The following is a 26,992-nucleotide window of genomic DNA, read 5'->3' as shown; positions in this document are numbered from 1 at the left end:
GACCTCAGTCTGTCGATCTCAGAGTCCTAGGGCCGATCCCACCCTTCCTCAATGTGCTGGCTCAGCAACTCAGAATCAGAATCCTCTTTATTTGCCAAGTATGTCAATAAAACACACAAGGAATTGGTCTCCGGTAGTTGGAGCCGCTCTAGTACGACAACAGACAGTCAATTGACAGAGAACACTTTGGAGATATAAAGACATTGACAAAAACAGTCACTGAGCAGTAAAGGGTTGCTAGTTATCTGGTAATCCCGGTACAAATGTATTTGTTTTTTGACAATTGTGCAAAAAGATGCAGAGTCCTTGAGCACTTAGGGCAGTTTGACTGACTACTATAGCAATAGTCCGGTGCAATGACCATTGTGGAAAGGGCGCCGAGACTTCAAGGAATGTATGCAGTTTAAAGTGACGAGTAGTGCGATAATCTGGGACAATGTTGACCAGTTGACTAACATGCATGTGATATGGTGTTCATTCACTAATACATTCAATAGACCCGCTATAGGCTTTCACTGCTTTTGCTGGGACCACCAATAACAACACAGGTTATATTAGACGATAAAAAGAATCTAACCGCACCGCTCGTCAGTCGCACTGCCTTGCTCATTTATCACATCCTGTCCTGTCCTCCCCTTTTCTGTCCTCTCTCATCTTTTTCGCTTGGTTAGTTATTGCATGGCCTCACCGGGTGTCTGCCCCCAAGCAGAGAGAGTATTTTTAAAATCCCCTGTTGCACAGCAAAACTGTTCGAGCACTAAAGGCATACGGATCCCCCATTCTGCAAAGACATGCAGGTGAACAGGACAGCTTTAAAAAAAAAAAAAAAAAAAAGACTTCATCAACAAAATAATCCTTGAATCCAAATTTTATTATCTTTGGAACTCCTTCCATCCTTGTTCATGCAGGTGGCTACTTCACACTAGCAAGTGCGCAACAATGCAGACTGTGTTGCCAGTTTGGCGCGAATGATGCCGTAACACTGTTTGTTCCGGATAATAAAAAAAAACAAAAAACAAAAAAACTAATCCAGCATCCGACATTACCGGCCAGTACGGCGCTGTGTCGGGCCACCATGGTGCTTCAGTCGCTAGCTAGTACAAATTCTTAAATTAATTTGATGAAATAAACACCATATTGTAAGGGGAAAAAATGAAAAATCACCCAACCTCAGCTATCATGACATGGAGTTGCCAAACACCGAAATACAATAAGTGATTTGGTGATACAGTCCACCTCTCACATAGGTCTGGCTGGAACCGCGTTTTCGCAGAGAATAACCAACTTTGAACAACAAAATAACTGGCAAATTAATAAGTTTCTGGAGATATACTATATCATCCATCCATCAATTATCTGAGCCGCTTATCCTCACAAGGGTCACGGGAGCGCTGGAGCCTATCCCAGCTATCATCGGGCAGGAGGCGGGGTACACCCTGAACTGGTTGCCAGCCAATCGCAGGGCAGATAGAAACAAACAACCATTTGCACTCACATTCACACCTACGGGCAATTTAGAGTCTCCAATTAATGCATGTTTTTGGGACGTGGGAGGAAAGCGGAGTGCCCGGAGAAAAGCCACGCAGGCACGGGGAGAACATCCAAACTCCACACAGGCGGGGCCGGGGATTGAACCCGGGTCCTCAGAACTGTGAGGATGACGCTCTAACCAGTCGTCCACCTGCCGCCTATACTATATTATATATATTATATATTTCGTACAAAGGTGATTGGGATGGTCATCTCGTTACATTTGCGTATCCTGCCCTTCCTGTGGCTCAGGAGCCAATCATGTTGCAGCGGGGCGTGTCCTGCCTGGAAACTATGTGGGAATCCTAATAATGGCACGGCCACACAGGACAGTGTCTGAACTGGAAATGAATTAGTATGTCACTGCCCACGTCACTTGAGAACAGGGGCATTCATGGTTCAAAGTATATTGTTCATAAATATTTGTAATTTAAGATAACCTTGTTGAAATAAACAGGGGCGTCCATGAAAGACGGTGCTTGGATGGCATCATATGTTTCTCCAAAACCTGTATGTGCCTTTCAGCATTAATGGTGCCTTCACAGATGTGTAAGTTACCCATGCCATTGGCACTAACACAGCCCCATACCATCACAGATGCTGGCTTTTGAACTTTGCGTCCATAACAGTCCGGATGGACGGGGGGCGTGGGGGTGGGTGGCATTGATCTCAGGTGGGCAGGCAAAGCAATTACAGGACACTTTTGTCAGTCTTTGTGGATGCGAAACGGTGTCAATTCACTTGCATGTGTCAGCAGGCACACACCCGTGGGTGTGGGGCCACTCACTTATTGCAACAAATAACTCATGAATATGCAAATTCGTTGGGTATCCACTCACTCACACTCTCGTCCCTATAGACCTTTATAATGTACATAGTCAATCCCACCACACTTCAGTTGTAGAGACGGGTTGACGACCCTTGTCCTGCATGCTTCTTCGCCTGTCCTTGTCCTGTTCTATCTTGTCCTGTCCTTCACTCACAGGGTGTAGCACTACACCCCCATGCAACACTCATGTCTAATGTTTCATTGTTGTAGATATGTAATGATTTACTTTTCTCATCCTGTTTCCAATTAGTGCTTTGTTTTTTGTCTTCGTTTCTCTCTCCCCTCTAGAAACTTTGTTGTTTTCGACTGATCGACTCTGGTTCTCAATAAACATAAATTGTAATACTAAGAAACCACAGCGGAAGCTTAAAAACTCCACTGTGTCACAGTAAAACTGTTCCGACATAAAAGGGATAGAGATCCTCCATTCTGCTTGACCTAACGGGCGAACAGGACAAAAAAAAAATAAACTTTTTGAAAAGAAGCGTCGGTATCTGTTTTTGTACTACTGAATTTCAGCCTAGATGGCGACAGAATTTACGGACTATAGCTTTCAAACGCTTCCTAGATGTATTAATAACATTGTCCTTTTGTAAAAATACCACAATGATTGATACGTTACAGGACAAAAAAAAAATACAGTACATTGCACGAAAGAGAATGCCCATGCATAAACTATCCAATCCAATCCATCAGCAATGTTATTTGTTTTTTTGCAAAATAGAGTGCTGCGTTTTAATTTGGATTTTTGAGATCTGACAAATCTGATTTAGTAGACTTGCTTTCTTTACTATACAGTTGAAAACATAATTAATGGATAGACACAGATGTTTTTGATCATATACTTTGATTCAGGCTGCAACTGCATCCACCATTATCAGGTTAATGCAATAAATACATTGACATTGGAAATACTGAAGCCATCATTTCTTAATGATTACAGAGTCATGATTACATTGTGCAATTGAACAGTATGCATTTATTTTTTAATCCTATAACATAATATACTACAATAGGTGTCCCGCGGTAATGTTCTTGACAAAAATAAAAATAAAACAAAATTCAATTCAGACAAATTTGGAAAAATTGTTCTGGACATGAATTTCTATAGGTTGGCGTCTCTGAATTAGGATACAGTATTTCCTCAGAAAGCATGAAAGATTCACAATGGTAACTTTTAAGTGAAGATATTGTTAATATATAATCTTGTGTTTATTTTATTATTATGCTCTACCCATTCTATAGGCTCCAAGTGCCAAAGCAGGAGCAGAAGAGAGTATTCGACTGCTGAAAGAACTCTACCTGTTTGATAATCTCCGAGCTGATCGCACCACTTCTGCACACGGGTAACTTTTTGCAAGTGTGCACCAGCTTTCCCTTTACTTTCTGACATTGTACCATATATCAGTAAAACCACTGAAAATCTCATTCAGCTTGTCAACAAATGCACTTTTACTGCTGTCTATTTACATGGTTTATCTCTCAGTTTGGAGCTCAGAGTACCTTTCCTGGACCACAGACTGACAGCATACTACCTATCCCTGCCTGAGGAGATGAGAAATCCCAGGGTGCATTCTTTTATATAGCTTTATTATATCTTGTTTTAAATCAATAGCTGCTGGCGTCTGTCAAGAGTAACTCTCTAATATGAAGTATTTGGTATTTGCCAGCAGCATGGAGTGGAGAAGTACCTTTTGAGGGACTCATTCAGAGGTCAGAATTTGATCCCTGATGAGATCCTGTGGAGGAGGAAAGAAGCCTTCAGTGATGGTGTGATGTCTGTTAAGAAGTCCTGGTATGTCTACCTAGAGGAGTACCTTGGATCTGTGGTATGTGCAACATTTTAAGACACTTGATATGCTTTTAAAAACAATACTCCTTTTTCGGGCTGCATGATACTGAAAAAACAGATTTTTTTTTTTTTAACCTGGCGATATACTATATAGTGCACTATAGAAAATATACAGTACATATATGTTAAAACCAGCAAACGTTTCTTTTCCCCTCTCTGATTTATTGTTTTAACAGTTTATAATAGCTTCTGTAAAAAAGACACTTCAGTTGAACACAGGGGCAGTGACGTCGTTCGGCCTATTTTAAGGGTTCTTCAGCCCCCCTAAAATGTTCTTAAGCCCCACTAAATGGTTGGGTCGTCACTGTCAGGTTTCGACCTCCTGATCAGCGCAAACATGAACGGTTTGACGATGCCAAGTTCAGTTGGGTGCTCCGGTACGTCGAGATCCTCCTCCTCATATTCCAACACGTTGCTCGCCATTGCGTATAAAGTGTTGCGCGCTGTGTTTGTCAATTGCAACGTCACTTCTGGTAGCCCTTGTGGTGGATAGAGTAACCACACCCCCGGTGTCTTGAGCTTCAGGTATGACTTAATAGGTGTCATAAAAACCTCATTTTTAGCTAAACTATGGTTGAAAACTTGCTGGAAGTTACGTGCATGTATTACATAACATAAACAATGCAAATAGGAATTTTAACTGACCTCATAACATCTTCGTCATCTGACCTTTAAATGTGCTAAGCCTGTGGTGAAAACGGTAAATAAGTGGACAAATCAAGCAAAGATAGAACTTCAAGACTGTTTAGACTGCACAGACTGGTGTGTCTTTGAAACTTCAACGGGCAGCCTGGATGAATATACGGACAGTATCACATCCTATTTCAGTTTCTGTGAAGATGTGTGTGTACCAACAAAGAAATTTCGCACATTCAAAAACAACAAGCCGTTGCCACTGCCAAACTTAATTAGCGACTTCGCCACGCTAAAGTGTGGCTATCGAAGTGGGGACAGAACCCTGTACAATCGCACTAGAAATCCATCCATCCATCCATCCATTTTCTGACCCGCTTTTCCTCACTAGGGTCGCAGGCATGCTGGAGCCTATCCCAGCTATCATCGGGCAGGAGGCCGGGTACACCCTGAACTGGTTGCCAGCCAATCGCAGGGCACATACAAACAAACAACCATCCGCACACACATTCACACCTATGGGCAATTAAGAGTTGTCAATTAACCTACCATGCATGTTTTTGGGATGTGGGAGGAAACCGGGGCGGCACGGTGGCCGACTGGTTAGAGCGTCAGCCTCACAGTTCTGAGGACCCGGGTTCAATCCCCGGCCCCGCCTGTGTGGAGCTTGCATGTTCTCCCCGTGCCTGCGTGGGTTTTCTCCGGGCACTCCGGTTTCCTCCCACATCCCAAAAAACATGCATTAATTGGAGACTCTAAATTGCCCGTAGGCATGACTGTGAGTGCGAATGGTTGTTTGTTTCTATGTGCCCTGCGATTGGCTGGCAACCAGTTCAGGGTGTACCCCGCCTCCTGCCCAATGACAGCTGGGATAGGCTCCAGCACGCCCGCGACCCTAGTGAGGAGAAGCGGCTCAGAAAATGGATGGATGGATGGATGGATGGAGAAATTATGCAGAAAGGCTTGAAAAACTGTTTACTGCCACCGACTCTGTCAGTCTGGCAAGGATTAAAATCGCTCACCAACTACGAGCGACCATACCCCCAAGCGTAGGAAAAAAGAGGACTAGCTGACGACTTGAACACCTACTGCAGATTTGAAAGGGACACTTTCACACCCCACACCCACCCAGCTGTACCACCGACCACCATCACACCACTGACTTCTGCGTTGACCATTCATGAACAGGATGTCAGATGCATCTTTAAACTACAAAAGATCAACAAAGCGGCGGGCCCACACCTTGTGTCCCCATCTTGCCTCAGCTCCACTCCAGTCTTCACACAGATCTTCAATAGATCTCTGGAACTGTGCAAAGTACAATACTGTTCCAAACGCTCCACCATCACCCAAGTCCCCAAGAAACCTGCAATCTCGGGTCTGAATGACTACAGGCCTGTCGCCCTGACATCTGTAGTCATGAAGCTTAGCAGGGACGCCCAGACTTCCCGCTCCCCTGCCATTTCATGCAGTTCTTCTGGGGGCATCCTGAGGCACCTCACCGGAAACGACTCCGACTTACTGTCGGATATGCGGACCAAAGTCTGACTCCGGTCGTACAGGGACCGAACAGCCCGTATCAGGGGGTTCGGTAACCCATACTCCCGAAGCACCCCTCACAGGACTCCCAGAGGGACACAGTCGAACGCCTTCTCCAAGTGTACCAAACACATGTAGACTGGTTGGGCGAACTCCCATGCACCCTTGAGGATCCTGCCGAGGGTGTAGAACTGGTCCACTGTTCCACGGCCAGGGCGAAAACCACACTGCTCCTCCTGAATCTGAGATTTTACATACCGACGGACCCGCCTCTCCAGCACCCCTGAATAGACCTTACCAGGGAGGCTGAGGAGTGTGATCCCCCCGTAGTTCGAACACACCCTCCGGTCCCCCTTCTTAAAAAGGGACCACCACCGCAGTCTGACAATCCAGAGGCACTGTCCCCGATGTCCACGTGTTATAGCAGAGGCATGTCAACCAGGACAGCCCCACAACATCCAGAGCCTTTAGGAACAACGGGCGATTCTTATCCACCCGAGAAGCTTTTTAACCCCAGCGATATTAGACCCCAGACTTTGCTTCCTCGAGGGAAGGCGTGTCGGTGGAATTGAGGAGTATTCTCCCCACCGACTCACAACGTCCCGAGTCGAGGTCAGCAGCGCCCCATCCCCACTATACACAGTGTTGATTGTGCACTGCTTTCCCCTCCTGAGACGCCGGATGGTGGACCAGAATTTCCTCGAAGCCGTCCGGAAGTCTTTCTCCATGGCCTCACCGAACTCCTCCCATGCCCGAGTTTTTGCTTCAGCGACCACCAAAGCTGCATTCCACTTGGCCAGCCAGTACCCATCAGCTGCCTCAAGAGTCCCACATGCCAAAAAGGCCTGATAGGACTCCTTTAGCTTGACGGCATCCCTCACCGTTGGTGTCCACCAACTGGTTCGGGGATTGCCGCCTCGACAGGGACCGACCACCTTACGGCCACAGCTCCGGTCGGCCGCCTCAGCAATGGAGGCACGGAACATAGTCCACTCGGACTCGATGTCCTCCACCTCCCCTGGAACATGAGCAAAGTTCTGTCGTTGGTAGGCGTTGAAACTCCTTCTGACAGTGTATTCAGACCCTCACAATACGATTGGGCCTGCCACGTTGGACCGGCATCTTCCCCCACCATCGGAGCCAACTCACCACCAGGTGGTGATCGGTTGACAGCTGTGCCCCTCTCTTCACCCGAGTGTCCAGGACGTGGCCGCAAGTCCGATGACATGACCTTAAAGTTGATCATCGAACTGCGACATCGGGTGTCCTGGTGCCAAGTGCACGTGTGGACACGCTTATGCTTGAACATGGTGTTTATGGACGAGCTGTGATGAGCACAGAAGTTTAATAACAGAACACCACTCGGGTTCTGATCGTGGGGGCCGTTCCCCCCAATCACGCCCTTCCAGGTCTCACTGTCATTGCTCACATGAGCATTGAAGTCCCCCAGCAGAACGATGGAGTCCACACCGGGAGCGCTCTCCAGCACCCCCTCCAAGGACTATGTACTCTGAACTGCTGTATGGTGCATAGGCACCTAAATTTGAATATAAACAGCAAAATGGACGAGCTTCATCTTCTGATAAAGACTTCGGCCGTTCCGCCGCCATGTGCTTTACGGAGACTTGGCTTTGTGACGCTATACCCGATGGCGGCGTCATGCTTCCCGGCTTCCATCTTCACAGGGCAGACAGCGACATGGAATCATCGGGGAAAACAAAAGGCGGCGGGATATGCTTCTATAACCGTCGAGACCTTCAAGTTCCTGGGAATTACAGTCTCTCAGGACCTGAAATGGGCGACCAACATCAACTCCGTCCTCAAAAAGGCCCAGCAGAGGATGTACTTCCTGCAGCTTCTGAGAAAGCACGGCCTGCCACAGGAGCTGCTGAGGCATTTCTACACAGCGGTCATCGAATCAGTCCTGTGTTCTTCCATCACAGTCTGGTTTGGTGCTGCTACAGAAAAGGACAAAGTCCGACTGCAACGGACAATCAAAACTGCTGAAAGGATTGTCGGTACCCCCCTACCCACCCTTGAGGACTTGCACGCTGCCAGAACTAAGAGAAGAACATGCAAAATCCTATTGGACCCTAGACCAAGACAAGAGCGTGCAAAATCCTCTCAGACCCTCCACATCCCGGTCACCAGCTCTTCCGGCTCCTTCCCTCAGGTAGGCGCTACCGATCAACGCAAACTAGAACTAGCAGACATTCCAACAGCTTCTTCCCAGTTGCAATCAACTTCTTAAACACCTAACCTACAATTCCATTGCAACATGCTGGCAATTTGTTTTCTTTTTGTCTTGAGTTTGTTGTCACATTTCTGTCGGGCCAATTATATATTACTCGTGCACTCACTGTAGTAGTCTCGCCACGCTGCACTATTTGCATATCAGTTGTTGACCAATACTGGCCACTCACGCCAGAGTAGCATCTGCTCCATTTGCACACTGACTGAGGAGTATCTGCAACATTTGCACAATCAACATTGTCCCAGATTATCGCACTACTTCGCTTGAAGTCTCGGCGCCCTTTGCACGATGGTCATTGCACCGGACTATTGCTATATTAGTCATTAGAACTGCTCTAAGTGCGAGAGGACAATTGTCAAAAAAAATAAATAATAATAATAATGTACCGGCATTACCCAGATAACTAGCCACCCTTTATTGCTCAGTGACTGTTTTTCTCCAATGTCTTTTTTTCTCAAAATTGTTCCCTGTCAATTGAATTGTTGTCGTACTAGAGCGGCTCCAACTACCGGAGACCAATTCCTCGTGTGTTTTTTGGACATCCTTGGCAAATAAAGATGATTCTGACTGTGATCGCCGCTATTCGACTATCGCCGTTTGTCTACGGTGCTACAAACTGTGAGGAGCTTTGCCCCAACATGAAACCGGCCGTCGTCTCCTTGGTGAAGAATGCATCCCGGAGGAGATATGAAGAGGGACAAGCTCCGGTGCCAAAATTAAGTAAAGTGTAGGAAGAGAGAGGACTGAATTACAGTCAACGAATTGGGGCACGGCAGCCTCTCAAAATATCCACGCTCTCCCCGTTAGCCTTCATCACTCAATTTGTGGGTGTGAGTTGCCAACTATCTTTTTCTTTTTTTTTTTTTCTTTTTTGTGATGGTCCGTTCATAATCGACTACGGCCGTGTCGCGTGGTGTGCGGCGGGGCTTCGAAAACTGCAATTGTGTGTTTACATTCAAACTTCAGCTTGCAGCCATCGCGAGTGACGTCATCCACGCCGTCATACTGGTCAGTGGAGACTTCAATCGTGTTCCGCTGTCTCCCCCCCCTCTCTCTGTCACTGATGAACAATTTCACACATGTAGACTGCAACAAGACAAAAAAACTCTGGCCCTCTTGTTTTCCAACATGAAGGGAGCTCTTCTTGTGTACTTTAATAAGAAAATATCGATCTATCTATCTGCCTCCAGTAGCCTATATATCTGAGAGTTTTATGTTCATCCATCAATCGAGAGCTTCGCCTTTCGGCTTAGCTCCTCCTCCTTCACCACAACGGATCGATACAAAGTCCGCATCACTGCGGACGCCGCACCGATCCGCCTGTCGATCCCCCGTTCCATTCTTCCCTCGCTCGTGAACAAGACCCCAAGGTACTTGAACTCCTCCACTTGGGGCAGGATCTCAACCCCGGCCGGGAGAGGGCACGCCACCCTTTTCCGACTGAGGACTGAAACATAAATACATATAAATGTGCATACTGTACAAGCCCAACGAATTGTGAACGATTCTTGTCTTTTGATAGGTGACTGACGGCCAGATGACCAATGCTCCAAACATCTTCCCTCATAACACTCCCCGAACCAAAGAGGCATACTACTTCAGACAGGTGTTTGAAAAACACTACCCTGACCATGCCGAGTTGCTCCCGCATTTCTGGATGCCGCGCTGGATTGCTGCCACTGACCCATCGGCCCGCACGCTGTCCATCTACAACAAGTGACAAGTTGAAAACATGTCAAGTCACTCGGCAAGCGACAAGCTCCAATACAAGTTTGGCTCTTCACCAAATTCCAAATTCGCAAAGCATTTTCGGCACATCTGGCTGTCAATAATATATAATATATAATAAATATATCAATTATAAATGTAGAATAATTGCCAAACAAATGAAGTAGTTAAAAAAAAGACATATTTTTCGGTTTCAAGGTACACCGATGACACACTCAGAGCTTGATAAGCATGGTTTTGTGCAAATTGTGCGAAAAGGAGTTTTCATATCACCCAAGCACTTCAAGCCTCCGACATGTGATCCAACTTTGGAACTGCCACGCGGAAAACATTTCAAAGCAATACTGTTATTTTAAGAAACTGCCCTTCATGGCGCTTTAACTTCAGGTCTGTTGAAATTTTGGCCAGGGATATTTTCGATTCGTTTTTTTTTTACGGTTTTGTATTGAAATGCAATGATGCATTTTTTTTCCAGCGTTAACAATGTTCCTGTCTGTGCCAAACCATCATGTAATCGACGCCTAGTTGTGCTAGTTATCGCAGCATGCACCGTGCTATCCTGAGTTCCGCGGTTGGTCACGTGACCGTCACAATTTCAATCAACAGCACAGGGTGATCGCTATTATAAATAAACGATTGACATTTTTCATATAGTTCTCAAGAAATATAAGAACTACAATATTACTATAAATGTGAAGTTATAGTTAGATTTTTAATGAAAATATTATTAAAAAATCGAATTGTTTATTTAACCATCGGTCAGAAATTTGGATATGAAACGAATCTGAACTTTGGTTTCTCGTTACAGGACTAATCTATTTCAATAGTCCCGCCATCCATTTTCTCTACCGCTAATCCTCACTCGGATCGCGGGCGTGCTGGAGCCAATCCCAGTACGCCCTGAACTGGTCGCCAGAGGACATTTCAATAATTTCTTCACAAAATATTGTTGGGCAACCTTGGGTCTCTTGAATGGTGTTAAATGAGCATATCAGACCCCCTTACATGTTTCACTCTTTGTTGCAGCCATTTGCTAAAATCATTGATTTTTTATTTTCCTCAATGTAGACACAGCACCCCATATTAACAGAGAAAAACGGAATTGTTGAAATTTCTGCAGATTTATTAAAAAAGATGAACTGAAATATCCCACAGCCGTAAGTATTCAGACCCTGTGCTCAGTATTTAGTACAGGCAGCCTTTGGAGCGAATACAGCCATGAGTCTTTTTGGGAATGATGCGACAGGTTTTTGATATCTGGATTTGGGGATCCTCTGCCATTCCTCCTTGCAGATCCTCTCCTGTTCTGTCAGTTTGGATGGTGAACGTTGGTGGGGAGCCATTTTCAGGCCTTTCCAGAGATGCTCAATTGGGTTTAAGTCAGGGCTCTGGCTGGGCCATTCAAGAACAGTCACGGAGTTGTTCTGAAGCCATCCATCCATCCATGTCCCGAGCCGCTTCTCCTCACTTGGGTCGCGGGCGTGCTGGATCCTATCCCAGCTATCATCGGGCAGGAGGCGCTGTACACCCTGAACTGGTTGCCAGCCAATCTCAGGGCACACATAAACAAAAAAAAAACATTCGCACTCACATTCATACCTACGGGCAATTTAGAGTCTTCAATTAACCTACCATGCCACTGTGCTCTTAGGAACCTTAAGTGCAGCAGAATTTGTATTGTAACCTTGGCCAGATCTGTGCCTTGCCACAATTCTGTCTCTGAGCTCTTCAGGCAGTTCCCTTGACCTCATGATTCTCATTTGCTCTGACATGCACTGTGAGCTGTGAGGTCTCGTATAGACAGGTGTGTGGCTTTCCTCATCAAGTCCAATCAGCATAATCACACACAGCTGGACTCCAACGACGGTGTAGAACCATCTCAAGGATGATCAGAAGAAATGGAAATAGCACCCGAGTTTAATATATATGAGTGTCACAGCAAAGGGTCTGAATACTTATGGCTGTGTGATATTTTTTAATAAATCTGCAAAAAATGTCAACAATTCCATTTTTTTTTTCTGTCAAAAAATGAACATAAATGACACACACGAGAGTTAAAAAGTAATTGATGATTTCAAAGTGTTCGGAAAGGCAATCCTTATTGACGGAGGAAATGGCGGAGGCCCATTGAAATCCATTTTTACAACCGTAAATACAAAAGTGCAAAACAGTAATGACAAACAACGGCTTGATAAAAATACACAAGTTACGTGTCGCCCTTCAAACTGCGGCCACAAATGATGCTGAGTGCTCATTGACCCCATTACACTCTTTCTACAATCGCATGTCATAGTTTCACGCAGAAATGAAACCATTTATTTTGCTGTCGGCTATATGAAAATGACCCCGACACACCTGTGACCACTTTAAAGTCATCAATTCATCTACCATGCATGTTTTTTATTTTTGGGGGGGGGGGGGTTTGTTTGTTTTAACTGCGTATGACTGTCGCAACGCTTCGCATTAAAGGACAGAACCGAGTGTGAACTGGTTCCACTTGGTTCCGCCAGTTAAAGTCGGCCATGATGTCGTGCGACGTTTGCGTGTGTTGTTTTCTGTCGCCGCGTGATCTCTTGAGTGTTACATAATCCCGATTTGCTTTCGCTGATGTTCATTGTCACTGCAACAAATAAAAAGCCAGCCGTAAAGCCACGTGACTTGCGTGTTCATTATGCACTATCGCAAGAAGTCAAAAGAGGGCACCGTTATCCTATTTTGAAAATCTTTTGATTTGTTTCTACTGCATGCCACAGAGCAGTCAGTCGACATTACCTACAGCTGGAAATTGTTTATTTCCCAGACAGACTAACAATATGCTCAGTTTGAACGTTAAAACTGCGCTATATTATATAGCATATTTATCCTTGACAAATGTATACTATTGCTCAGACCCCATGTGGTTATGTTTCTATTGATTTGACAAATGATTGCCCGATCTAAAGTGTTGAAAATGGCTTGCGCAGGCACAACATTGCGACGACTAAACAAAAAAGGTGGAAACAGAGTGGTTTTATTCGGTGAACAGCAATTAACAGCGTCAAGAAAGCCAAACGAGGAGAGAGGCCCCCCCTGTCACAGATGACGAATGGCAAGATGCCAAACTGGCAGGTGAGGAGTTGGCAGTTCTAGCGGCGCTTGTCATACATCTGGATTGCGCTCCAGTCGTAGGAATCTGCAGGAGACATTTGGGGACAAACAGGGAGACCTCAACACGCAGCTGGACAGATCCCATTGCAACCAAGCTATGACAGTCGGTTTGAGCATTTTGCTTTTGCCATTCATAATAATACTTTCATCGGGCTCGGCCTGGTGGGCGCGGGGCACAAAGCTGGGTTTTTTTTATCACAATTTTGCCCCGTTCCCGACAAAGGACGCCAAACAAATCTTTGTGCGCGCGTAGCAAACCACACACTGTAGAACTGTACGATAGAATAGAATAGTGAGTTTATCCAGGCCGGCCGAGTTAGTATGGCCCTAATTCTGCGTTGCGCCGTGTATGTACAATCACGTGGCGCGCTGCACATCCCGCTGGCAATTTGGCTGTCGGCGCGATGATTTACCTGGCTCTTCTTGGTTTCTTTTCCCCATCAACCCGACAAAAGAGTTGACTTTATGCCCTTCAACGGAAAGTTGAAAACATGATCAGACATAAGAAGGAGCGACAACAAAACCGGCGTGCAAAGCTCTCACGTTGAGGAAGAGTTGCACCTTTTTGGATGGGAGTCATTGAGATACTTGAAAAATCCAAGAATATTTACAATGATGATATATGTTGTGTTATGTCTAATAATCATCCCGTTTTTCGATGGTTGTAGGTCATTTTAATCTAATTTGATCAATCATGGTAAAGACGGAATTTCATTTTGAAAATGGATTCATTTGACTGATAAATGTATTGGAACTATCGCTTGTTGGTATCCACCAAAAGTTCATAATTGTTTTGAGGAAAAAATAATATTCTAAAGTCATGTATTTTGAAAAAGTGTTTTCCGAAGATGCAAATTAAATTGGGGGTTTTATAGGATTTTCTTAATATGCCTTTTTCCACGAAAACTAACACAAACGCATCGAAGTGTCTTCAGAGTTCTTTTAATTTTTTCATTTTTTTATTTTTATTTATTTTTGTCTTCAAACGGTCCTTCTTTGTCACTGAAGCTGCCTTTAATGCCACCGGAGAGCGACTCATTATGCGGTCGCAATCCGCCACAGAGATTCGCGAGCATACTTTGTAAGTATTTATTATTATTATTATTATTATTTACTGACTTCAAATTGACATACACCGAATGTGCAGCTGCAAATATTATACATTAAAGATATGGTTGTGCCATTGACAACTTATATAATAATGAAACTTTTTTTTATCCCCCTTTATATCTCATCTAATGTAATCATTTACAACCATAAAAACGATTTATTATCGCTGCTTTATTCTCTAGTGTCTCAGCACACTATGTTAATAATGAAGGATGTACTGAAGAAAAAATAAAAATAAAAACAGACTTTACACCAAATTGGGTTGATTAATGTATAGGGTGACTAATGTTGACAAAAACCATCTCATTTAAAAAATAAATAAATAAATAAAAGAAAAGAAAATTATTTCTTCTTTGTCACACTCAAACGTGCACTACAGGCCACTACTCAACTGGACAAATGAAGGCACCCGAGCAAGAAGGCGAGCGCAGCTAAAACGGCGGTACTGCAGCTGTCAATCAATCCGAGCTTGTCGAGTGACCGGAACGTCAGCGGTCATGAGTGGAAATGTGAACAGAAACCCGTGGCTGATTGTCAAGCATTGTTTGTACATTGTATTTTGATTTTTATGCGTATACAACAAAAGCAAAAAAAAAAAAAATAATAATAATAAGAAAAGCGCAATTTTTGTGAATGTTGACAGAGTTGTAATGTTCAGTACTGGTACTTACTTTTGCGTGGAATCTGTGTCTTTGCTTTGGCAGAAAGCAGGGAAAAGTTATTAAGTGTCAGGCCGCAAACGGGACTGAAAAGTGTCTGGATGAGGATTTTTACCCATTGAGCGCTTCCCCATCAGGCCGATGAACTGATGTGGCCGTGGCTTCCTCGTCCTCCTCAAAAGTATTCCTCCGAGTGGGTCGCCGGACATCCAGCCGTCCTGGGGGGGGGGGGGGCAGCGATACGGCGGGGGCAACCTCATTGAGTCTCATTTCAAATCGGCACAATATATAACATTAAATGTTCCACTCAGAATTGTGCGTAATCCGCCATATCGCAGGGATTTGGAGTGCATACTGTAATTTATTTGTGGTAAGTTTCCAAGTCTAAAATATTACATCGGTTTAAAAAAAAAAAAAGATTCATTTCAATAAATATTACAAGGGGTGAAATGTACATTGTGTACAGTACTACTGTTTGTTTAAGAGTTTCAAAGGTGTGTAAGAGTATACAAAGTGTATGGTAGAGTGCGGAGAAGATTTCTAAAGAGTCTGGGGAGGTTTCAAATCCGTATGAATAAACAAACAAAACTCCACGGGATGTCACCTATTGTGGGGGCGGTCGCAAACTCAGCCCCCCCCCACGCTAAATGAGAGATGCCTGTAACTCAACTCAGAAAAAGTAATACCTTGAGCCATTTGTTGCTTTATGGCTCCCTTGTATGCATTAGTGTGATAGCCTGAGATGTGGAACTGGTGGGTGCAGGGGGGGGGCTCACGATTTATTGTTGGCCAATTCATTAGCAGAATGGCCTCGGCCCGCGTTGTCTTGGCATCGCTCCACTTCGCAATGTCGTACGCAAGACGTGCAATTCATTTCAATTCCATGCAGACGAACGAGGCCGCGGCACCAAGTGTAGCATTTCCACGAGGACAAAAGGGTTCCCTATTGTGCTCGGAGCGTTTTGGTTTCGGTTTTTCAACCCCCCACCGACCGGGGTCATTTAAACAAAGTGGTTATAGCGTGCAGAGAACCTTGATGTATTCCTTGTATTGTTGCTCAAAATTCATTTTCAAAATGAGTGCGCTTCATTCATTCAAAAAGAAAAAAAAAAAGTGGACCCCCTCTGACTACATCCCATCCTTAAATTCTTTCGGTCTACTGTCCTTAAATGTATCACTTCCAAAAAAATAAAAAAAAAGTCATTTGAATTTAGGTGATTGAAATATGTGAAAGTAATATGTATTATTTGATTACAACATTCCATCAGTTGAGCATATTTGAGCCGTGTACTGAAGTACTTTATTTTAAAAAAAAAATATTATTTTTTTCTCTTATGCGGAAAACCAGTTGGACTTTAAGCGAAAAGTGACACTACCTGAATGTGGTGGTGGTTCGTCCAGTAGTCATCGATTTCTCCAAGGAGGCTCTCCTCGCCCAAAACTGGAGTCAGGGCGATGAAAAGCATCAAAAGTGGGAAAACGCGCAAGTTCATGACGCCAAAGTCGTTCGGCGCTGTTAATCTGCTAGACGACTGGAGGAGAGGACGAGAAAACGACAAAGTTGCGCGGTCTCTTCAGTGATCCATGATGAGTGTCGACGCTCCGCCGGGGATCTGTCTCCGGTTTTTTTTTTTTTTTTTTGGTGCGCCCTCTGCACTGAGGCTTTATAGCCTCAGTGCTGCTTGGTAATTCTCCTGCAGCGCTCTCAATACTCGCAGCCAGTCACGAGAAAGTCACGTGTTCGCTTGGGCTGTCAATCAAGCGAATGATGGTGATGGTGATGATTCTTCAATCCTGAGCTTGTGGTTCTTAGGTTTTGTTTTTCTTGCAGGAAAAGGTCCCGTTAATGTATTATGAGAACGACAATTGTCTACCAAACGTGTATGTCGCATTGCATTCCTTTTTTTTTTTTTTTTTTTTTAAATTTTTTTTTTAGGAGCAATGTTTTAAAGTGAAACATTCAATAAACACTTGTTCAGTGTTGGAATGGAAATATGCACAATTTAGACCACATTGCTTCATATGACAACTCAGATAAGCGAATGCTCCATAAAAAAAGTTGTTGTTTTCCCCCAAAAGTGTAGTTGCGTCTAACCTTTTCAAAATCTCAGACAAACTAATAGATTGCACCACATGGTGGCGGTTTGAGATCATATTTGGAAAAATATGTCATGTTTGAGACTGCTCGGAGAGAACCAATCACAAGCGTTGGCTTTAGAAGTAGGGAGTGATCTGGGAAAAAAATCTGTGCTTTAACGGCCATTTTTCAAATGTAACAAAATGTGGAAGCTTGGAAATTTCCAAAAGCAACTGCAATTGAATCCCGTTTTCTCCCAGCATGGGGGAGGGTCTACCCAGGTCTGCTGATGTGGATGCTCCCCTTAGCTGGCCTTTCCGCACCTGCTTCTGAGTGCCAAACCATGTAACTACTCACAGTTTGTATGTACAGTGGAACCCTCGATTAAAAAAAAAAATAAATTAAAAAAAAAAACTAATTGGGGCTAGGTCATCCGATATAACCGATTGCCCGTTACATTGAAGCAAGCATTTTTTAGTTTTTTTTCCCCCATGGCCTAAAACGCCCAGTACAGTACAAAGTTTTTGTAAATAAATAGAAAAAAGCTTGAAAATGTTGGCTGCCGTGCCTGCGTGGGTTTTCTCCAGGAATTCCAGTTTCCTCCCACATCTCAAAAACATCGTGGTAGGTTAATTGAAGACTCTAAATTGCCCGTAGGTGTCAATGTGAGTGTGAATGGTTTGTTTATATGTGCCCTACGATTGGCTAGTGACCAGTTCGCCTGAAGATAGCTGGGATAGGCTCCAGCATTCCCGCGACTCTAGTGAGGACAAGCGGTACAGAAAATGGATACCACGCCAGTGTGCTTGATCATGGTGACATTGTTGACGTACAATACTCGAGTCCCTCTCATGAGACGTGTGGAATTTGTGTGCTTCCTAGTTCTAAATCTGTTGCCAAAGGTGAACGGCTTGACAAAACACTAAATAAAAACAAACAAAAAAAAAACTGTTACTGTACTAAAAATAGCATGTTCCAGACTCCAGAAACTTGTGTTTGTATTCGTCAGAGTTCAACACTGCGGGCCTGACACTCTCTGTCTGCTCTATGTACAATAGACAATAGATGTACCATTGTCACCTGGCCGCCACGTCAATGCCCCACATTTAACATGGCCGCCACCTAGGCATGGGAGAATTTAGTCTTATTGTATATCTGTGACCCGGAAATACGTCAGTCCCATTCTCTACCTAAAAAATACAATCATTTACATCAATAAATAAATAAATTGAAAATTATATAAGATGTAAAATCAAACACTCGGGCTGTACACTCACTTTTTCATCGTTAGCACTGATGCGTTTGTCGCACCAGCACATGATTTGGTTGCACCCTTTTTTGGTGGAGTACTGCATGACCATGCATGTTTTAGTCTTATGCAACTGGCATACCATAGCTTCGTATGAAATCAAGATTGACGGTGACTCAAGTTATGTTTGCAAAATATTTTACTGTGAATATGAAGTTTGTCAACAACAAGAAGTGGCTGACAAAACAGGTAATCTTTCTCTCCTGACATCAGAAGATTTATTCTGGAATTTAAATATTGATACTTGTCCTTCAGTCATTTGAAGTAGTGTATTTCCATTATCGTATCATAAAGGAAAGCAGTGGTATTGATTAGCAGACGGACAGAAAGAGCAAAATGGCACAAATTCCGCGCCTATGCACCAAACAGCAGTTCAGAGTACCCACCCTTTTTGGAGTCCTTGGAGGGGGTGCTGGAGAGCGCTCCCGCTGGGGACTTCAATGCTCACGTGGGCAATGACAGTGAGACCTGGAAGGGCGTGATTGGGAGGAACCCGATCAGAACCCGAGCGGTGTTCTGTTATTGGACTTCTGTGCTCGTCACGGATTGTCCATAACGAACACCATGTTCAAGAATAAGGGTGTCCACACGTGCACTTGGCACCAGGACAACCTAGGTCGCCGTTCGATGATCGACTTTGTGGTTGTGTCATCAGACTTGCGGCCGCATGTCTTGGACACTCGGGTGAAGAGAGGGGCGGATCTGTCAACTGATCACCACCTGGTGGTGAGTTGGCTTCAATGGTGGGGGAAGATGCCGGTCCGACGTGACAGGCCCAAACGTATTGTGAGGGTCTGCTGGGAACGTCTGGCGGAATCCCCTGTCAGAAGGAGTTTCAACTCCCACCTCAGACAGAACTTTGCTCATGTTCCGGGGGAGGTGGGGGACATTGAGTCCGAGTGGACCATGTTCTGCGCCTCCATTGCTGAGGCGGCCGACGGGAGCTGTGGCCGTAAGGTGGCAATCCCCGAACCCGTTGGTGCACACCAACGGTGAGGAATGCCGACAAGCTGAAGAAGGAATCCTATCGGGCTTTTTTGGCCGGTGGGACTCCTGAGGCAGCTGATGGGTACCGGCTGGCCAAGCGGAATGCAGCTTTGGTGGTCACTGAAGCAAAAACTTGGGTATGGGAGGAGTTCGGTGAGGCCATGCAGAAAGACTCAAAGAAATTCTGGTTCACCATCCGGCGTCTCAGGAGAGGAAAGCAGTGCACCACCAACACCGTGTATAGTGGGGATGGGGCGCTGCTGACCTCGACTCGGGACGTTGGGAGTCGGTGGGGAGAATACATCGAAGACCTCCTCAATTCAACCGACACGCCTTCCCATGAGGAAGCAGAGTGTGGGTTCTCTGAGGCGGGCTCTCCTATCTCTGGGTTTGAGGTGACCGAGGTAGTTAAAAAGCTCCTCGGTGGCAAGGCCCCGGGGGTGGATGACATTCGCCAGGAGTTCCTCAAGGCCGTGGATGTTGTGGGGCTGTCCTGGTTGACACGCCTCTGCGACATCGCATGGACATAGGGGACATTTCCTCTGGATTGGCAGACTGGGGTGGTGGTCCCCCTTTTTAGGAAGGGGGACCGGAGGGTGTGTTCCAACTCCAGGGGGATCACACTCCTCAGACTCCCTGGTAAGGTCTATTCAGGGGTGCTGGAGAAGAGGGTCCGTCAGGAAGTCGAATCTCAGATTCAGGAGGAGCAGTGTAGTTTTCGTTCCAGCTGTGGAACAGTGGACCAGCTCTACACCCTCGGCGGGGTCCTCGAGGGTGCATGGGAGTTGGCCCAACCAGTCCACATGTGTTTTGTGGACTTGGAGAAGGCATTCAACCGTGTCCCTCGGGGAGTCCTGTGGAGGGTGCTTCGGGAGTATGGGGTACCGAACCCCCTGATACGGGCTGTTCCCTGTACGACTGGTGTCAGAGTTTGGTCCGCATATCCGGCAGTAAGTCGGACTCGTTCCCGGTTAGGGTTGGACTCCGCCAAGGCTGCCCTTTGTCACCGATTCTGTTCATAACTTTTATGGACAGAATTTCAAGGCGCAGCCGAGGCGTAGAGGGGGTCCGGTTTGGTGGGCTCAGTCCTGCATCTCTGCTTTTTGCAGATGATGTGGTTCTGTTGGCTTCATCAAGCCGTGACCTCCAACTCTCATTGGAGCCGAGTGTGAAGCGGCTGGGATGAGAATCAGCACCTCCAAATCTGAGACCATGGTCCTCAGTCGGAAAAGGGTGGCGTGCCCTCTCCAGGTCGGTGATGAGATTCTGCCCCAAGTGGAGGAGTTCATGTATCTTGGGGTCTTGTTCACGAGTGAGGGAAAAATGGAACGGGAGATCGACTGGCGGATCGGTGCAGCATCTGCAATGATGCGGACTTTGTATCGGTCCGTTGTGGTAAAGAAGGAGCTAAGCAGAAAGGCGAAGTTCTCAATTTACCGGTCGATCTACATTCCTACCCTCACCTCTGGTCACGAGCTGTGGGTCGTGACCGAAAGAACAAGATCCCGGATACAAGCGGCTGAAATGAGTTTCCTCCGCAGGGTGTCCGGGCTCTCCCTTGGAGATAGGGTGAGAAGCTCGGTCATCTGGGAGGATCTCAGAGTAGAGTCGCTGCTCCTCCACATCGAGAGGAGCCAGATGAGGTGGCTGGGGCATCTGATTCGGATGCCTCCCGGAGGCCTCCCTGGTGAGGTGTTCCGGGCACGTCCCACTGGGAGGAGAACCCGGGAACGACCCAGGACACGCTGGAGAGACTACGTCCTTCGGCTGGCCTGGGAACGCCTCAGGATCACCCCGGAAGAGCTGGATGAAGTGGCTGGGGAGAGGGAAGTCTGGGCGTCCCTGTTAAAGCTACTACCCCCGCGACCCGACCCAGATCAGCGGTAGAAAATGGATGGATGGATGGATATTTTTTTGTCCTGTTCGGCTGTCAGGTCAAGCAGAATGGAGGATCTGTATCCCTTTTATGCCAGAACAGTTTTACTGTGTCACAGTGGAGTTTTTAAGCTGTCGCTGTGGTTTCTTAGTATTATAATGGATATTTATTGAGAATCAGTCGATCAGTCGAACAGAACAATGTTTCTAGAGGGGAGTGAGAAAAGAAGACAAAAGACAAATCACTAATTGTAAACAAGATGAGAAAAGTAAATCATTATATAGGACAGGACAAGGTAGGACAAGACAAGGACAGGATGCAGGACAAGGGTCGTGAACCCGGCTGTCCAACTGAAGTGTGGTGGGAGTCACTATGTAAAATATAAAAGTCTATAGGACGAGAGTGTGAGTGAGGGGACACACAAGCAGTTTGCATTATTTGTCGCAATAAGTGAGTGGCCCCACACCCAGTGAAAAAGTCCCAGGGGTGTGTGCCTGCGGACACATGCAAGTGAATTGACACTGTTTCGCATGCACAGTGACTTACAGAAGTGTCCTGTAATTCCTGTGCCTGCACCGCGGTGGCTGAGGACCCCATTCAATTAATCGAGAGGTGGGATCGGGCCCAGGAGTCCACACCAAGGGACCCAGGGCGGTCCGCCAGCCCCACCGAGGCGCCTCGACAACCGGCCACCTAGAGAAGACTAAGGATGCTCAGAACGATGGTTTGTTCGTTGGAAGCCATTATTATTATTATTATTGCTTTCCTTTACACAGTAATTATTGTAGGATTACTTTCTGCTACAGAAATGCAAAAATAATATGTTTAGTTTTGCAAAAGTCAAGGGGACAGGCACCGCCCATTGCCAGGTAAAATTCTTCATTTCCGTGCCGTCATTTCCGCAACGTCATTCTCGGTGCGCCACCGGTAAATAGAGTATTCTTTAAATATCTTCTACTTTTCAGAATCAAAATCATAATCATCTTTGTATGTCAAAAACACAACAAATACATCTCTGGTAGTTGGAGCTGCTCTAATATGACAACAGACAGCCATTTGACAGAAAATACTTGAGACATAAAAACATAAAAACACAGTAGGGAGAGTCACTGAGCAATGAAAGGTTACCAGTCGTGGTAATGCTGATACAATTATTGCTGATACAATTATTGGAGGGTCCAAGAGGATTTTGCATGCTCTTGTCTTAGTTCTGGTAGCGTGTAAGTTCTTAAGGATGGGTAGCGGGGTACCCATCCTTAAGCAGTTTTGATTATCTGTTGCAGTCGGAGTTTGTCCTTTTTTGTGGCAGCACCAAACCAAACTGTGATGGATGACCACAAGACTGATTCAATGACTGCTGTGTAGAACTGCCTCAACAGCTTCTTTGGCAGGCCGTGCTTCCTCAGAACCCGTACATCCTCTGCTGGGCCTTTTTGAGGATGGAGTTGATGTCGGTCTCCCACTTCAGGTCTTGAGAGACTAATTCCCAGGAACTTGAAGCTCTCGACAGTTGACACAGGGCAGTTGGACAGGGTGAGGGGCAGCTGTGACGAAGGATGCTTCCTGAAGTCATCTCCACATTATTGAGCATGTTCAGCTCCAGGTTGTGTCGGCCGCACCACAGCTCCAGCCGCTCAACTTCCAGTCGATACGCAGACTCGTCACCGTCTTTGATGAGGCCAATGACTGTGTTGTTGTCTGCAAACGTCACGATTTGGACAGCCGGGTGCGATGAGGTGCAGGCATTCGTGTAGCGAGAGAAGAGTAGCAGAGAGAGGACACATCCTTGGTGTTGAACGCAGAGCTGAAGTCCACAAACAGAATCCTCGTGTAGGTCCCCGTGCCGTCTAGGTGTTCTAGGATCAAGTGCAGCCCCATGTTGACTGCGTCATCCACAGACCTGTTTGCTCGGTAGGCAAACTGCAGGGGGTCCAGCAAGGGACCTGTGACACTCTTGAGGGGCTCTAGCATGAGGCATTCAAAGGCTTTTCCCGTTAAGGGTCGTCGCCACAGCGTGTCATTCTTTTCCATGTTCACCTTTCTCCTGCATCCCCCTCTCTGACACCAACTGCCATCATGTCTTCCCTCACTACATCTGTCAACCTTCTCTTTTGTCTTCCTCTAGCTGTCTTGCCTGGCAGCTCCATCCTTATCATCCTTCGACCAGTATACTCTCTTTTCTCTGGACGTGTCCAAACAATCAAAGTCTGCTCTCTCTCTAACTTTGTCTCCAAAACATCGAACCTTGGCTGTCCCTCTGATGAGCTCATTTACAATCTTATCCAACCTGGTCACTCCTAGAGAGGACCTCAGTTTCTTCATTCCTGCCACCTCCAGCTCTGCCTCCTGTTGTCTCTTCAGTGCCATTGTCTCTCATCCGTACATCATGGCTGGCATCACCATCCATCCAGCCATCCATTTTCAGTACCGCTTAATCCTCACAAGGGTCGCGGGGCTGGCATCACCACTGTCTTATAAACTTTGCCCCACATCTTAGCAGAGACTTTTCTGTCGCATAACACACATGACACCTTCCTCCACCCATTCCAAGCTGCTCTGACCTGTTTCTTCACTTTCTTACCACACTCACCATTGCTCTGGACTGTTGACCCCAAGTATTTAAAGTCCTCCACCCTCCACCCTCGCTATCTCTTCTCCCTGTAGACACACTCTTTCCCCTCCACTCCTCTCATTCATGGACATATATTCTGTCTTTGGCTAATCTTCATTCGTCTCGTTTCCAGTGCATGCCTCTACTTTCACTGCAGATCACAATGTCATCTGCGAACATCATTGTCCACGGGGATTCAAGTCTCACCTCATCTGTCAGCCTATCCATCATCACTGCAAACAGGAAGGGGCTCAGGGCTGATCCCTGATGCAGTCCCACCTCCACCTTAAACTCCTCTGTCACACTTACAGCACACCTCACCACTGTTCTGCTGCCCTCATACATGTCCTGTACTATTCTAAAATGCTTCTCTGCCACTTCAGACTTGCGCATGCAGTCCCACAGTTCCTCTCTGGGTACTCTGTCATAGGCTTTCTCCAGATCTACAAAGACACAATGTAGCCCCTTCTGACCGTCTCTGTACTTCTCCATAAGTAGACATAAAACCATACTGTTGCTCACAATACTCACTTCTGTCCTGAGTCTAGCCTCCACTACTCTTTCCCATAACTTCACTGTGTTAAAAAGTATTTTTTTTTCATCTATCCAGCACACTACTGGCAGCAGTCAACACATTTCCACCTCTATCCTTAATCACCCTAGCCCTCTGCACATCTTTCACATCTCTATCCAATGGTCTGGCCAACCTGTATAGATCTTCCTCTCCTTGTTTAGTGTCCAACCTGCCATACATGTCATCATATGCCTCTTGCTTGGCCTTTACCAACTCTATCTTCGCCCTATGTCGCATCTCCATGTATTATTGTCTCCCCTCCTTGGTTCTTTTAGTGTCCCAGTTCTTCTTAGCTAACCTCTTTGCTTGTATGATATCCTGTACTTTGAGGTTCCACCACCAAGTCTCCTTCCCCCCTTTCCTACCAGAAGACACATCAAGTACTTTCCTGCCTGTCTCTCTGATCACCTTAGCTGTAGTGCTCCAGTCTTCTGGAAGCTCCTCCTGTCCACCGAGAGCCTATCTCACCTCTTCTCGAAAAGCCGCTGTAGCGGACACGCTATGGCACCAGCAACCTCCAACCTCTGATAGTTCTGCATTTCTGCCTACTGCCCCGCTGAGCCAGACGGTCACAGGAAGCCTGGTTTATGTCACCTGGTCCTTAAACTAATTAACAGCTCCCCTAGAAATCTGGGTTTCGATTAATCAAAGACCCCTTCTTGTGCAGAGCTGAGATGCCGACCAAAAGGTTGGGAGAACCTCTTCCAAAATGTGACAAGGAACCCACAAAAATAAAGTTCAATGGACCATTTGTTGCTTTCTTTTCAAAAAGGGGCCACGCACCCTGGGACAATTAATGGAACATAAGCGACACCCACTAGCAGTAAAGAGTTACTGCACGCCACAACAGTTACCAACAATTTTCACTGACTTTAAATGTCCGTTGTGATATTACAAACTTTGCATGAATGCTCCCAGTATATATCATGACACCAGTGTCACTAATGATTGTTTTCCACAGGTCTGATGTCAACTGAATCAGATGAGATGTTTTACCCCACGCAACACAAATGTTACAGCTCAAATATTAAGTGTTCTTAGCCATCACATAAAATTGAAACACTCATAGATTAACCAGGGTGTGTGTGTGACAGTGCAGAAGCTGGGAATGAATGAATTAAGATCTTATTTCCACTGGTTTTAAAACCATAAATAATCCTAGGATGAAAATTAATACTAATACTCCGTCTTCCTCTTAGTCCCTGGACCAGCCCCTTTCTCCTGTGCATAAAAGGCCGGAGGCGCCTTTGTTCTGGGCCTCTTGTTTCTCCAGCTTACTGAAGATACTGGCGCGCAGCCAGGGAGCCCTGTCTCTCACCACGAGGTGGCGAAGACGCACTAAACTTTCCTCGCCGCGCCGACAAGCGCAGACCGCAGAAGTACTCTGCCCGTGCCCCGAAACCACACTTCTGTGTGTGTGGGGCATCTTACTAAAAGATCTGTCAGGAAGGAATTGTGGCCAGTTTTCCCTGAGCATGTGGCGGACCAACGCCACCTCAACCGCTCTGGCCACCCTGCACTTGAACTCTTTTTTTTTTTTTCTCTCTCTCTTCTTTTTTCTTAAAATACACCTGTTCGGCGCCCCGGCCCATCCATCTGGAAGTCCGACCAGCCTGGCTAAGTTGTGTTCTACGTAACGTGAGTGGAACGGGATGTTTCCTAAATTGGTGAATTATTGGGTTATAATAATGGTCACAGAAGTTCTCAGGTCACATTGTCACCGCACATCCTCATTCCACCCTCACATCACGAGTTCATTCACCCTACATTTTGTACATTTGCTTGTAATCTTTGTACTCCAGTCCCTCTGCATTGTTTCCCCGTAGTTTCCCCCCTTAGATATCATAAAACTTTCTGTAAAATTCAACTTCCTTTGTCATTTTCGTGTGTTTGAGTGAAACAGGTAAACCGCTATAATCTAGAACTCTTATTTCATCTTACTTCGCAACAAACCTTCAGAATAGAGAGATTGATAAGAGGTTTTTGTCACATTTCCTAAAGTTTATGAATATAAAAAGAGACGTGGTGCCCCTTTACGAGACAAAGATAGTTTGATTATAACGTTAAGCGTAAATCGAACTAAACCGGAAGTAAACGCAGGCATTCCCTTCTGACGTATTCTTTTTGGGTGGGCTCGCAAAAAGGAAGAGGTTAGTATAGCCAAATCTCAATATGACGTCCTAGGGGTGGTGGGGTTGTGGGGGGGGGGGGTGGACGGCCAGAGAACTGCGGTTGTCTGGTGGGTCATGATGGGGGGGGGGCGGGGACTTATATATT

At 45.8% G+C, this 26,992-nt stretch overlaps 3 protein-coding genes across 4 annotated transcripts in view; 2 read left to right on the top strand and 1 right to left on the bottom strand.

Annotated features, from left to right (window-relative positions):
* The window catches only part of asns (asparagine synthetase), a 54,916-nt gene extending 41,899 nt beyond the window's left edge, over positions 1-13,017 (top strand). The window contains exons 9-12 of the mRNA XM_061759881.1: positions 3,605-3,705; positions 3,846-3,927; positions 4,033-4,188; positions 10,160-13,017. Coding sequence (XP_061615865.1) covers positions 3,605-3,705; positions 3,846-3,927; positions 4,033-4,188; positions 10,160-10,357 — 537 coding nt within the window. The 3' untranslated portion in view covers positions 10,358-13,017. The remainder of the gene's footprint in view (positions 1-3,604; positions 3,706-3,845; positions 3,928-4,032; positions 4,189-10,159) is intronic.
* On the top strand, positions 4,195-9,516 carry LOC133470921 (uncharacterized). The gene is made up of 2 exons (XM_061759882.1): positions 4,195-8,556; positions 9,132-9,516. The coding sequence occupies exons 1-2, from the start codon at positions 7,813-7,815 to the stop codon at positions 9,366-9,368; spliced, it is 981 nt and encodes a 326-aa protein (XP_061615866.1). The 5' UTR covers positions 4,195-7,812; the 3' UTR covers positions 9,369-9,516.
* A 337-nt stretch (positions 13,018-13,354) lies between the features above and the next one.
* tac1 (tachykinin precursor 1) lies at positions 13,355-16,935 on the bottom strand. 2 transcript variants are annotated; one of them, XM_061759879.1, is made up of 5 exons: positions 16,658-16,935; positions 15,397-15,499; positions 15,294-15,317; positions 13,926-13,982; positions 13,355-13,537 (listed from the first exon to the last, which is right to left on the bottom strand). In XM_061759879.1, the coding sequence occupies exons 1-5, from the start codon at positions 16,772-16,774 to the stop codon at positions 13,491-13,493; spliced, it is 348 nt and encodes a 115-aa protein (XP_061615863.1). In that variant the 5' UTR covers positions 16,775-16,935; the 3' UTR covers positions 13,355-13,490. The 2 variants fall into 2 exon arrangements, with proteins under 2 accessions (XP_061615863.1, XP_061615864.1); XM_061759880.1 differs by lacking the exon at positions 13,926-13,982.
* Positions 16,936-26,992: the final 10,057 nt, after the last annotated feature.

This window comes from Phyllopteryx taeniolatus, chromosome 21 (assembly GCF_024500385.1).
Source record: "Phyllopteryx taeniolatus isolate TA_2022b chromosome 21, UOR_Ptae_1.2, whole genome shotgun sequence".
NCBI lineage: Eukaryota > Metazoa > Chordata > Actinopteri > Syngnathiformes > Syngnathidae > Phyllopteryx > Phyllopteryx taeniolatus.
The sequence above is the reverse complement of the archived record's forward strand: the minus strand, read 5'-3'. Positions and strand labels throughout refer to the sequence as shown.